This window comes from Sipha flava, unplaced genomic scaffold (genome assembly GCF_003268045.1).
Source record: "Sipha flava isolate LNK unplaced genomic scaffold, YSA_version1 176_pilon_pilon, whole genome shotgun sequence".
NCBI classification, from domain to species: domain Eukaryota; kingdom Metazoa; phylum Arthropoda; class Insecta; order Hemiptera; family Aphididae; genus Sipha; species Sipha flava.
The window spans coordinates 3175928-3190863 of NW_020272062.1; the positions used below are offsets into that span (position 1 = coordinate 3175928).

Below are 14936 nucleotides of genomic sequence, written 5' to 3' on the forward strand. Positions count from 1 at the left end.
TTCTATTTTTAGGAATATTTAATTGTATATATCTATTTTTTTTTGTGTAAATATATTAACAATTGTTTCAGTATTAATATATTTAGAAATTTATTTTTCAATATATAATATTGAGGTGTTGTTGAACCTTTCCTGCAGCATAGAAGTTCGAAGCCATTTATTCTACGCATGGCCGAAAAACTTCTTTCACAAGTGGAGGAACTTATAGGAATTGTTAAAGCAACTTGAAATAGTTTATATAAATTAGAAAAAGTCTGTTTTTAACCTATTTGACATCATTTAAAGTTATATAATTTTCATCAATAGACTGCAATACACAATTTTTTGCCTCTTCTATTTCTGACTGTAATAAATCTTTAGATACATTCATCAAATCCTGAAAAATATTCAAAATACAGGTTAACTTTTAATAAAACTAGAAAACTAAAGCATAGGTAAGTAAAAATTAATTTTCAGAAACCGATACGATACTTACTTTATAATGATCTACAAAGAAAAGACTTTTCTCAAAGTTTAATTGAAAAAATTGATCAACAGCTGTAGCCATTTGGAGGCTTTCAGTAGAAAATCTTTTTTCCAGATTTATCAAGATTTATCATCAAATACAGGAGAGAAAGCGTTTTTTCTAAAATAATCTTCAATGGTTTCAATGGTGTCATTAATATTTTGTTCAGCATTTGTGGTTGCAGTAGTATTAAAATGTTTAAAATTGTGTAGCTTTTATCTTTTTCTTTTGCATCCTAGTTAAATAAATATTATTATAATTATAAATAAATATAATATGTTTATTAAGTCTTACCTTTATATGGTGTTTGTATTGATATTTCATTGTTTTTAGCAAAGATTTCTATTTCACACCAAAGCTTAAAAAAAAATACTCTGTTCTAGAATTTTTAAGTCATCATCACAACTTCAATAATATTTTTAGATTCCCGTAAGGTTGCATTTTTTTCTTGAAATTTGTTAGAAATAATATTAATATTAATTAATACTTTATGTAAGATAAATAAATAAACTATACATCATTCACTTTTTAAATTTGTTAATATACCTAAAACAAAGATATTGAAATTTAAATACTTTGAATCATTAATTATTACTTATTATACTATACCAATTGCTTTATTTACTCCTCTATCATCTTCACTTTCAATTTATTCTTCTAAAACTTGAATAATTGCTTTATAACTGTTTTTAACAGACTCTATATTTCGATAACGGTAATTCCATCTAGCGTCACTAAGTCTAATAATTTTCGTATGTTTTATTCCTAGTTTAGTTAGAATCTCAGTTAATTTTTGATTTTTTGGCGGATGAGAAAAATGTACGTACAGGGATACAGGATTCTAAAGTGTTGAACACAAATCTTTTTTCCTAATATTAATATAAGTAATAAATAAAATCATGAAGATCTAAGATGTATATAAATGTTTATTACTTTTACATATTTACACATATCAATTACAATGAGGTTCATTTTATGAGCCATACAGTGGGTATAAATAGCGTGAGGATATTGATTTTTTATTTTATTTTGTAGTCCGTTAAATTTCCCAGACATAACATTTGCACCGTCATATGACTGAGCAGCTATTTGTGGTTTAGAACTAAGTTTACACTTTTTCAGCTACCATAATACGTAATGATATAAACTTTCAGCATCTTGATTCTTAGAAAAATCTATAAAATCGAGAAATTTCTCAATAACATCTAGATTTTTAACATACTTTACACATAATGCCATTTGTTCTTGTTTATAACACCTATAAATTAATTTAATAAAAATAAATTAAGAAATCCATGTATAAAACATAATTTATATTTCACCTTGCTTTATCACACATAATTCCAAACACCTTAACGTCTTCGATATCTTTCACAATTATTTCTTTCACAACATCTGCACATATATTTATAAGTTCATCTTGAATTATTTGGCTTGAGTAATTAGTTTTAAGATTAAGTTTTTTTTCCAAATTCCTCATTACTTTTTACCAACAATTTACTTAATTCTTTAAAGTTTCCTAAAAATATATTAATTTTTTTACAAATAATTATTATAATTAGATATTTTACATGTAAGATCATTTAAAACTATTAGTAATATTAGTTATTAATTTTCAGTTGTTAGTTTAATACCTTGATTTAAAGAATCTTTTGTCTCATCGTGTCCCCTTAAACCTTAACAACTTACAAATAAAACAATATCAACTAACATTTTCATATATTTTTTAATACTTTCAACCTTTAATGAATGCTGAGATGATATTTGAGAATAAACACTACCAGTTTCTTTTGTTTTCTGATATGCTGACCATTTAACCATACATGTAAGATGTAAATTACTTTTATCATGTGCATTCAATTTATTGAATTTACTTTTATTCCCATCTTTAGATCCACTACAAACACTCAACTATAGATTATAATATACAGTCAACTCGCGGTATAACGAAGTTCGATATAACGAAAATCTCGATATAACGTATACAACTGTCGGACCCTTGAAAATTTCGTGCTATAACGAAAAATCAAATGTATTTTAGTCCCTTCGATATAACGAAGATTTTTTGGCTAAAGTTCACGCAATGTAACGAATTTTTACAATTTTGGAGATTGATACAGCACATTTTACGAGTTTGTTTCGGCCATTCTTATGCGATAAGATAATGTTCATGTATCGTTTATATGATACACGTCTGTTAAATGTAAATTGTATTAAATATAAATAAAAATTTGTTGCTATCGACAAAGGTTTGGTTGTCTGTGAAGTTCTCAATGGTGATGAGATTTTGAATAAAGATGATGACGAAGAGCCCCCCCGTAAGCTCGAATGAAGCAAAATTAGGTATCCGTGCCGTCTTAAGTTTTTTACAAAGACATGATATTGACGACAGTGTATTTTGTAATATTCTAAATTTGAACAACGCTATTAATCGCGTAAGCGCAAATGGATACACACAAAAAAAAAATCCTATTTTTTTAAAAAATAAATATCTATGTATGTAATAAACAAAAAATGTATGAATGTATCTAATAAAATATTTAATAATAATCTCATATTGTATGTAGGTATGTAATTATAAAAATCTAATAAAATTTAAATTTTCTTTTAAATATCGTTTAAACAAATTTTGTTGATTTATGCTTTTGATATAAAGAATTTTGATGTAACGAACTTTTTGCTCGGTCCCTTGAAATTCGTTATATCGCGATTTGACTGTACTTATATTAATAATTATAATTAAAAAATTATTAATAAAACATTAATACAAAGCACATGATTTTTTCCAATTTCTAAAACCAACTAAAAAGATATTTTCAAAATTGCCACTATTTCCAGTACTTTTTTTTCTGAACCTACGACGTCACGGGAACCGCTTGCGCATTACTTCCGTTAACTATTTTCAGTACTAAAAAAGTGTGAACATTCAGCCCATGGTTCTTAATCTGCATCATGCAATTTATAACGCGCTGCAATGTATATCTTGTAGTGTTATATTTTATAGTCTTAATAGAAGTTATAAACATGTAGTTACAAAGGATTTTGATTAATTACATTTTTTCGAACGTATTGAGAGAAAACAATTTTCGAGCAAAGCAAGAAAATTTATTTTATGATTAATATCCATATTTTTTTAGTGCGTATACCTATAAATATATTTATCAATACACCACTGGTTAAAGGTAATATATATAATATTATATTTAAAATATGTAATGTTGTTTTACATAGTATTGATTGCTAAATACTACATTTAAAAACGTTTCAAATTTTACGCTAATTAACGCAAATCGCTAAATTGTTCATAATGTTTTAATTGTTAATAACGGTTAACGGTAAATTTTTTAAACGTTTAAATTTGTAGGTATAACGTTTAAACGCTTAAATTTAATAACGTTTAAATTATTTATAGTGTTAAACGCTCAATTGCTTATAACGTTTAAATGTTCCATAACAGTAAACAATATATATTATTTTGATTTAGCCTTACTTTTAAGTCCATATTAGTGAAAAATCAAATAAAAAACAAGCGAAACTTTCAAAACACAGATAGGTGTTAAAAAAGAATTACACAAAAGTCCATTCTAAGTGGATCTGGCATTATATTAAAAAAAAAAACCACAAATATTAAGGATTCACTTGATTTAAATATTATCAAAAATTTTACTTGTAAATTTTGAACCTGAATTAAAGAAAAAATTTGAGTCGCCACCCTCCCCCCTAGAAGTAAGTCTAAATACGTCTCTGCGTTATCGAGGTGAAGAAAATAGATGGCTCGTATTTTTTTTGAATATAATACAATAATTTAGTTAGAAAATGTAACTAAATTTTTTTTAAGTTTGTATTGAAGAAAAATTAGTTTCGACCCCCCCCCCCCCCCCCATGGCCTCAACTCAAATATGTCCTTGCGTTATGTTGAGTTGTGTTGTATGATTGTTTATCGTTGAATTATTATGATAGATTTTTTGTCATTATCGCGTATTCGTTTGCCTCTTTAGTTGGATGGTGTTTCGTAGTGCCACCAATTTATTTAATTCTCCAACGTTATTTACTCTATTATCACAACCATTACCAACGTTATCTACTCTATTATCACAACCATTACCATTGAAGTAAAAATTATTGATATTTGATTGTAGTATTGACAAATGATACACAGTATACAAAGCAGTGGTTCATATAGAGATCGTAGTGGATGTTGTCTGACGTACATTAGTTTAATAATTTAACTGTAGTTTCATTAATAACGTCGTGAACTGTGAGTTCGTGTAGTGTGAAGCCTCCAAAATCTTCCGACTGTACGCCTGTATTCTGTAAGTAGTACGTGGTGTGCTGCAGTGCATTTTATAAGGAATTTTTACTGGGTGACAAAAAAATGTTTTTCTTAAAATAGCCAATGTATACTACCATTATACGATTATAGTATTACACGTTTTTTTTCGCATTATTTCGCCCAATCTTTTAAAATATTGTCGACAGAGTATAATCACTGAGTGACATTTGTGTCGCCTAGTTAACTAGTTAAAAAATGCACTGGTGTGCTGAACAGATATTGAGCCCATAGCAAGTATAAGTGTAATATAGTAGTAATAGTAGTGCTCTGTAGTAGTAGTTGCAACTAGTAGTACTAGTATTTCATTGACTTGCACAAACTTGTTGACAGCGTATTATTTATTTGTATCTATTTAGCTAATCATTTATTACGGTTGTTCATTCCGAAGTTTCCCGATATTTTGGAATAATAAATGTGCGTTTCACTTGTTGAAACTTGAAAGTAATTTCGTACTGTTATGATATTCAAGGAAAACCAATCATGTATAACTCAAGGAGTTCAAGTACGAAAAACTGATATTTTTATTTTTGAAATTCTTAGTTTTTTTTTAATGATTTGTTAATTCATTTTATATGAATATTATGTAGACCAATAATAAAATAAAAATAGCTTGACTAATATTTGTACATAATGGTAAAAATATAATGATATTGGTGTGACCATTAATAAGCAGTTGTTTATAATATTTATTTAATATATTGTACTATTTGTACACCATTTTTTTATTCCATTTTACTATAAAGAACTTAGGTTAAGTAAATATTTTATCGGCTCTTATATGCTATTTTTTGTGTCTTAAAATTTACATTTACAGCTCTTATGTCTTGAGTGCAAATGCATTTTCTATAGGAACTACAACATTTCAGTTTTTAATATTTCTTTTAACATTTATTAACTTGTGCCATATCTTATATATAATATTATTTATAATTTTTTCGAGTTAATTAATTCTTGTAATCAGGGCTGTATTTAGGGGGAGCTACAGGGTGCTGTTACCCCGGGTGGCTGAACATGAGAGGATGTCTAATTTTTTATATTTTCAATATTTTATGATCTAATATTTTTGAAGTGAAACTTCTTTAAAAAATAAAAAGTGTATCACAAAAAAAAAATATGTATTGCCAATCATGGCGTCACGACACACACACAGATATACTCGGTAACGGGTCAAGTACTCTCGATAGATCCAAAGATTTACAAACAATCTATCCTTATGTTGACATTGCACTTAGAATATTTTTGTATACACCAGCAACAAATTGAAAGATCTTTTTAACCCGCAGAAATTTGTATTTGGTATAATGAAGTGTGTTTTATTGTTGCCCCCTAGTGTCAAATTTTCAAGTACGACCCTGCTTGTAATGCATTCCATTAGTTTACCAAATTATGTAACTTTATACTATATACCATTAAGCATAGCGAAAAAGTAGTAGACATACCTAAAGTTAACTATTAATTTATATTAAAATAATAAACTGTTCAATTAAAATTAAAAATATTAAATGGTTAATATTCATAAATTAGTATATTTATAAATAAATAAATATTTATTTCTGTATATTAGTTTTTTGTTTATTATATTATATTACATTATAAAATTATATTAGTAAAATATCTGAATGTTGGCTCTAAATTATATAAAAGTATTAATATTTTATTTGTAGGTACATCTTATTAATATATAGAATAATATTAGTTTTCCAGTTTTCAATAGAAGTAGATAATATATTGAATACTTAATAGTTATTTATTAAATCATTTTGTTGCGACCCAGATGTTATTTGCAAATAAATAGTACAATATTTTTGGTAAAGGAAGTGGATATTTATTTAACTTAGAAAAATTGTTTATAATGTATGAAGTGAAGATTCCAAGTGCACACCTACATGCCTCAGAGGACTCAGAGCAATCAACTCGTAAGTCGTGACAGTCAGGCAATGTATATACGGACAGAGTCCGTGGAATCTCCAATGGGTGTTGTGTGGGTGACTTGAACTGCGGAATCTAACTGGTGTCTTGTTTCTCGCCCTTCGTATTTATGCTAGTCCTGTGACTGTTAGGACACTGTTTTTTGGTGTGAAATCGTCCCGAACATCACGTACATCCTGTGGCCATCGGATTTCTACATTTGATAATTAGCCAATTGTACGTACCCTGAGCTGCATCATGAAAGTGTGGTGTTGCACTCTTGAATTATTATTTTAGGAACAATATTTTATTGGAGTAGGTTATTGTGTTAGTTGTATAATACATTTATATTTTAGAAACATATTTAATTCTAAGGACATTTCCTTGAACAAACGTGACAATTTCTCTTAACATACATTACAATTTTTTATGTGAAGGTGGGCATGTCTGACAACACGATATTTACGTGTCTTACAACAATTTTGATAATTTCTATTTTTTTAATTATATATATTTTACTATTCATTTTTATAGTTATATTGCTGTGAAAAAAAAACTATAGATTAATTTGACTATGTTAATGTAGAATCAAAATTATTTATTTATTACTTTATTCATCATCAAAAACTAAACTAATAAAATTTATAAATTATCTAACACTAATAATAAAATTTTAATTTTTTTTTTTTTTTATTGCTTTTATTCTTTTTGAATAATAAAATTTAACCTACGAATAATATTTTTAAATTAAAAAATCATTCATGAGGTTTTTTTAATACATAGGGATGTGAAACTTTTATTGGTATATTGTTATTCGCATAACTATTGGTAAATATCTAAGATCACAGCTGTGTTAAACATTTCAGCGCCCCGGGGCGAAATTTTTTCTATGGGGTCACTGGGCATATTAAGTGCAGATAAGGGCGCCCCTTTATTTTTAAAAAACTACGGTGCCCAGGGGCAATTGCATCTTTGACCCCCCCTTAACACACTCTGTCTAAGACTATTATTTTTTTTTGTTTTTAAAGTTATTATACAATGATTTTTATCCAACTGAGTTATATTGTTTACCTTCAAATTTAACAATTTGTAACTAAATTCTTACTTAGTTATGGTTTGCTTAGATACAATTGTAAATTAATGTTTACATATACTTGGTTTATCAAGGTATTTTATCTTTATAATTTATTTGAATTTTATGTTAGATTATATTATATAAAAATCTATAACTTTAAAGAATGATCTATTTAAATTTTATTCATTTTTTTTTTCACTTAATTCACCATACACAATAGGGTTATTGGCTTTACTTATAGCAGTGGTGGATCCAGGATTTTTTTTTTTTTTTTTGAGGGGTTTTGAAAAATGTTTTCCCTTGGGATATTTTTTATAATATTGCAGTCAATGATTGATAGGGCTGTGAATTTAATGCACTAAAGAACCTTAAAAATTGCATTTAAAATGTCAAAAAATGTAATAAAATATGCAAAATAATGCAAAAAAATGCAATATAAAATGCCAAAAATTATAATATAAAATTCATTTAAAATGGTTTTTAATTTAATTTTTATATTAATATTAGGTACAGAATATTATACATTAGTACATTACATGCATAAAAAAAAGAGTTTAATATTTAAGTGTTAATAAAAAAAAAAAAAAAATATTAAAAATGTTGATAAATATTTTCTATTCATAAAGCTATTCCTGAATATTGAAACATTACCTATCTGAAACATTTTTTAACAAATTTTTTTAGTATTTATTTTGTTAAAATAATAAAACAAATTTAAAAATATTTATTTTTGGGTACCTTATTCATTTTTAGTCTTTAGAATTTGATTAAAAATACATGAAAATTAACCAAAAAAGGAAAATATGACCTTAAAATACTCAAAAATGACCTAATAAATTTAAAATGTCAAAAAATGCAAAAAAAGAGTTGCCTAAATGGATCCATAGTTACATAATTCAAATTATATATTTAAAAAGCTATGTTTTACAATCACTAAAAAAAAATGCACTTTATTACAAATTCACAACCTTACTGATTGATAATGAATTAAGAAAATAGTAAGTAATATAATACATTAATTTAAACCTAAGATTACTAATTTCTTGTATGAATAAAAATACAAATTATATACTTTCCCTCACATTTAAAAAAAAAAAAAAATCTTTTTTTTTAATTCATAAAATTATTGATTCTTATTATATTTTTCCTGATTTTGTGGGAGGGGTTTAACCCCTCTCCCCATGGATCCGCCACTGACTTTTAGTTATTGTTATAAATAAATTACATAATTGTAGTAATATTTTAATTTTTTAGGAGATAGTAATTACTTGAGAAAAATAAAAACTCTTCGGCCGTTTGTGTTAACAACAAAAGCAACAAAAATGCCTTATGTAGCAACATTTGTAACAGCTGTAAGTTTTAATTCTGTATAGAGTAATAGATAATTATAATAAAAATTATTTATAATGGTTTTAATTATTAACTTTATACTATGAGTTATATTTATTACTATGAGTTTTACTATACATATTATTTTTTTATATTTGTTATTATTATTAGTATATTTATCAATATTTCCAATTAAATTGTTTTATTTTAATAATCATTAATTAATTTTTTAGAAATCAAGTGGACAAACTCAAATGCATCAACAAAGTGTAGCCCTAAATAATTTGCCGCCACCAATCCAATACACTCAGTCACAAGTCCAAAATCCAGTTTCTCAGTTTTCAGAAGTATCTGCAGTGAAAGATAAGGTGGTCTTAGAATACTTTTAAATTATTTAATTTAATCAATTTTAATATAAGTGAAATTGATACTCTTTATTGAAACATTTTGAGTTAAAATTATTAATTTTATATTTTATATATTTTTGTATAAACTTTAGTTATTTATTATATACCTAAAGTTATAATTTATTTAACCCAACCATATTGAAATTTTTGATTGATTTGATAAACGGAGTATATTTTAGACATCGACTAGGGATGAGGTCACTGATTATTTTAAAATTTAAAATATAGTAAATAATCTACTTAAAGATGACTATTATTGATTAAATCTGCATATTTTTATGATAATTAAGTTTTTTTGTTTTTTTTTCTAGTTTAATTTTTTTTTAAGCATCTTCCATTAATGTTTATATTATGATTTTTAATTTAAACTTAAATACTAATGTTCAAACAAATTTAATTTAGAAATCATATTAAATAATATAAAGCTAATAGTTAATTGTTTATAAGTACCAGGTGATTTACTTGAAAGTTAATTTTAATAAATATTTATTTTATTTTATATTGTTCACTAAATGATTTCTTTTTATAATCATGCGATCACTTTTTTAATCATCTACACATAAACTTTTACAGTTTTGAAAAATAATTTTTATGTATTCAGACGTAACATTGTAATTTCTTAATAGTAAAATAACAGTACATTTATTTCAGAGTTGTACTACAACTGATTTGATCAATACATACAATTTTTGGATAAATGGGCGCAAATATTATTTCTGAAGCTTCTTGCATAAACGTGAGACAGCATAGCTATAAATGTGTTGCGGTGATGTAAATTCAGTGTGGTTGAAGCTAATACTTGTTGCCAATGATAACTTTTGTTATAATCATAATAGTTAATTAAATTAATATTAAGAGTATATTATTTTTAATTTGTAGTTTAAATTAAATATATATATATATTTTTTTTAAATAATAGCTAGTTTTTTTTTGTATTTCAATATCGATAAAAATATGTGATCTCTTTTATCTTTACAATTTTGATACATTTTAAAGTCAAAATGAGTTGTAATTGGCAACTAGTATACCCAACCATTAATTTGATGCCATATTTATTGTATCATTTGACACTAAGGACTTTGTAAATCTACACAAATTTTGTGTTTATTTATATACCAAGTCGGTGATAATTTGTCATCATTTCTGATGGATTGTGTCATAGCTCTTCTAATGATTTCATACACCTTGGCAGATCAAACACTGTCTTGAATTAGAAAAAATAATAATAATATAATTATTACAATTTATATTATTATTATTATTATTTATTTTTAACTTATAATGTATTATCTGCTAATGTATATGTGTCTTGTGCAAACTGAACATACTTCTTCGCCGCGTTTGTAAAAATTGCTTATGTTGTCTCATTGGTTATACAGAATAATATGATTAAAAACAAGGATGATCAATGTGTGGATGAATCAACATCTGAAAAAACAGAAGTCAAATGGCCAACCAAACGTAGTATGTAAATTTAATATAAAATATTGAAATAAATAAGTTTATCCTTTATGTCAATTTTTTTTTAACCTATATATTTTAATGATTTTATAATGATGGTATCAAAAAATTTGAGGATTTCATTAGTTTTCTATTTAGGATAATTTTAATTTAGCAAATAAACAAGGTATTTCATAGCAAACTATTGTATTTTTTTTGATTTAGAACATTATATATTTTTTGTTTGTATAAAAAAAAATTGTTTAGTTTAGTGAATTTTAAATTTTCATGAACTCAAATCAAAATCATTTTGCAACATTTTTTTGTGCTATTGGTTTTAAAAAAATTGAAATATTTGTGTTTAAAGAAAAATTTTTATTAAAAAAGTTCAAATAGATTCTAAACCAGATTAAATTCAAAATATAAATTATAAATTTACTCATAAGTTAAATTGATTGTATTGATAGAAATTAATAAGAAAGAACAAAAAAAGCGACTCAATGCCCGAATGCGACGTTTAGTATGTCCCAAGAGTCCATTAATGGTATTTTCTGAATTGTACAAAGATGTACCAATTAAATTAGAAGATCGTCTACACAACAATAATTTTGTGGTTTTTACTGCTTCAATTGAGGTAATGAAAATTAGATAAAAAATATAAATATAAAAGTTTATTTTTTACTAACAAAATTTTCTTTATAAATTTAGATTGATGGACAAGTTTATACTGGAGATCATGTTTCTAAAACTCAAGCAAAACAAAAAGCATGTGAAAATTTTTTGCGTGTTATGTTGGCAAAAAAAATGAATGAGCGACCAGGTTAGTTACCTATATTGAAATGTTATACTACAAATATGATGTATAAATACCAATTTTTTACCAAAAAAAAAAGATGAATGTTTCGAGGAATCAAAAATAGAGGATGAAAGTGTTACATCGTCAAAACCTAAAGGACCACCTCAGGAAGATTTCCCATGGCCACATTTTGCTTCATTGGCTATGCATAATTTGATAGCTCATTGGGAATTACAGCCAGTTACAAAAGTTATGCCAGAAGAAACAGTAAAAACTCCACCTAAGGTTTTATTTTTTTAATTGCATTTGTTATAGTTATGATTAAAGTTGTAGTTTATTATTATTTATAATTTTAATTGTAGATAATTACCATTAATAACCTCGGACCACTTTACCCCCTCCTCAGGTGTACCACAAGGTGCTGTTCTTTCTCCACTTCTGTTTGCCCTATTCGTAAACTCAGCTGACTCCGTCCTCCAGCATGCCAAACTCCTTATCTTTGCTGATGATATGAAAATCTTTTTCCGTATAAAATCCATCTCTGACTGTCAGCTTCTTCAAAACGACCTTCAGCGATTAGTTGCGTGGGGTGAATCTTTGGGACTAGCTCTTAATATAGCAAAATGTTCAGTAATGACTTTTTGTCGTATTAATGCTGTAATCGAGCATATTTACTCCGTAAACAATACCGCCTTAACAACCTGTAATAATTATGTAAAGGATTTAGGATTTACTCTCACACGGAACCTGTGCCCTAATATGCATATTCAGATAATATGTTGTAAAGCTCTTAAACTGCTAGGTTTCATAAACCGTGTTTCTTCAGACTTCTACTTGCTCTCCCCTCTAAAAACTCTTTTCTGCTCCCTAGTCCGTCCCATTCTTGAGTATGGTTCCGTCCTCTGGGACCCGTCCACCGCTTCCGCACGTAGCATGATAGAAAGGGTTCAAAGAAAATTCCTCCGTCAAGCAGCGTACAAACTAAAGATAGTCTATCCACCTCACGATTACACGCCAATCCAACGCCTCTTTTCCTTAGAAAGCCTCGCCGATCGTCGTCATTCAGCTAACTTGACATTTCTATTCAATCTTCTTTCATCTAAAATTGACTGTCCTGAATCACTATCCCGTGTCTCATTTAATATCCCCTCCCGCCGTACACGATCATCTGTTCCATTTCATATACCTTTCTCTTCCTCAAACTACTATCTTAACTCACCGATCATCCGTCTTATGCGCATTGCCAACTCTGACCCTTCATTCTCTCTCCAAAATTGAGCCTCGTTTCCATAAACAAAACTATTTTTATTATAATTTTATATTCATGTATTAAAGGGTTCGTCCCGTATTGTAATATTAAATAAATAAATAAATAAATAAATAAATAATGTTTATTCCTAGTTTATTATAATTATTATTTTTTTTTATTGTTGATTATTTTAAGCTTAAATTTTTTTTTTTTAGGTTGGTGGTATGAAAAAATTTCCTAATAAACCAGAAAATTATAACCCTGTACAGTTATTGCATCAAATGTCACCGGGTATTCAATTCACTGAAACAACAATTAATTCTAACAATCCATCATGTTTTGAAGTAAAATGCAAAATGGATGGTGTTACATTTGCTGGAAAAGGTAATATTATTAAAATTAAATTAACCATACATATTATAGAAATTAATTTATATTTAACTAAAATATTTTTATAATTTACACTTCTACTTTTAATTAAATATTTTGTTAAAAATGGTAATTGCTGTAATTAAAATATTTGTTTAGTTTTAATAAATTCCTATTTTAATTGTACAATAATAGCTTAAACTATAGGTTCTTCTTATAATAAGTATAATTTTCTATTTTTTTATGTATTTTATAGGATCAACAAAAAAGGCTGCTAAGAAAGAGTGTGCTATTGCAACAATCAAATACTTTTGGAATTTTGATTTTCACACTGTAGAGAAGAAATAAATATTTACACATTTTTTCATACCCATTTAGAATTTTGTTTAGTATTATAGATTTTTTGTGTACCTACTTGAAGTTGTATTTATTCATTGTATGTGTTTTATTGGCATTTAAAAATATTCAACAAATCATTGTTTTATTTGAGTCTAGTATTATTAAGTCCTTATGATATGACAATTTTAGTATTATATGTATTTTTTAATATTAAGATAATATTTTTATCTTATCTTGATAATAATGTAGTTCATAATATGTTTGAATATATTTTTTTTTTCTTTAGTGTTTTCGTGTGAGTATAATTTCTTTGTATACTATTTAATTTATAAAAAATATTTATTTTAAAATCATGAAATACTGTAATAGTTTTTTAAATAATTAAAATACAAACATAACATTGGTCATTTTATTTTTTTATTATTATTGTATTGATTACATAATATTTTTCTTTTTTACTGTGATATTTTTTAACAGTTAGAACAGGGGTCGGCAACTGGCAGACCGCGGTCCATATTCGGACTGCGGAAGCCAATACTCTGGAACCTGTCAACTTTTGTTTTCATACTTCTAATATTGTAATTTTTAATATAAATTAATTGTAATAACCAAATAATTATTTTTATTTTTATACTGCTATTTTTAATATAAAAACATTTTTTTCACTGGACCTCATTCATTATTTTAAACTTTTGGACTCCAATGTAAATTACTTGCCGACCCCTGGGTTAGAACTATAATTACATAAAAGTTTCATTCAATTCTTGATGAATTTGTAATTTGATTACCAAATGTACTAGAGATAAAATTAATTTTCTCATAATTATCAAATTGTTAGAAAAAGTTAGGTAACATGTTGATATGGAGCAGGTATATTATAATTTAGTTTTGTAAAATAAGTAAATTTTGTATTTTGGGGTACAATATTTAACATATTATGTTATCATATTACTGTGTTGTCAGTAATTTAGTAAGATTTGATCAGATAGTAAATTTGAAACTATACTTTTATCAGATCCAGCGAGAACTTTTTAGGGCTACAGGGCTGATCGGTTTCAGGCCCCTTTTACTTGCACTTGTTTGATCAAGTTATACCAGTAGCGTAGATACAATTCTTTTCTGGGGGGGGGGGGGGGGGGTTAAGAGTAAGTTTTTAAGTGTTCGTAGTATATCTTAAAACGAGATC

At 26.3% G+C, this 14936-nt stretch overlaps 2 protein-coding genes across 5 annotated transcripts; one reads left to right on the forward strand and one right to left on the reverse strand.

The window, feature by feature from the left end:
- Window positions 1-1154: 1154 nt before the first annotated feature.
- LOC112680417 (protein ZBED8-like) lies at window positions 1155-1985 on the reverse strand. Its single transcript, XM_025550502.1, has 4 exons — window positions 1828-1985; window positions 1654-1763; window positions 1439-1590; window positions 1155-1346 (listed from the first exon to the last, which is right to left on the reverse strand). The coding sequence occupies exons 1-4, from the start codon at window positions 1983-1985 to the stop codon at window positions 1155-1157; spliced, it is 612 nt and encodes a 203-aa protein (XP_025406287.1).
- Window positions 1986-4613: 2628 nt separating this feature from the next.
- LOC112680357 (double-stranded RNA-specific editase 1) lies at window positions 4614-13825 on the forward strand. Of its 4 annotated transcripts, none has more exons than XM_025550428.1 (9): window positions 4616-4818; window positions 9076-9173; window positions 9384-9518; window positions 10937-11021; window positions 11465-11631; window positions 11706-11817; window positions 11882-12078; window positions 13258-13426; window positions 13668-13825. In XM_025550428.1, exons 2-9 carry the CDS (start codon window positions 9144-9146, stop codon window positions 13757-13759), a joined length of 987 nt encoding a protein of 328 aa, XP_025406213.1. In that variant the 5' UTR covers window positions 4616-4818; window positions 9076-9143; the 3' UTR covers window positions 13760-13825. The 4 variants fall into 4 exon arrangements, with proteins under 4 accessions (XP_025406214.1, XP_025406213.1, XP_025406212.1 ...); XM_025550427.1 differs by lacking the exon at window positions 4616-4818 and adding an exon at window positions 5221-5340; XM_025550429.1 differs by lacking the exon at window positions 9076-9173 and having other exon boundaries at window positions 4614-4818.
- Window positions 13826-14936: the final 1111 nt, after the last annotated feature.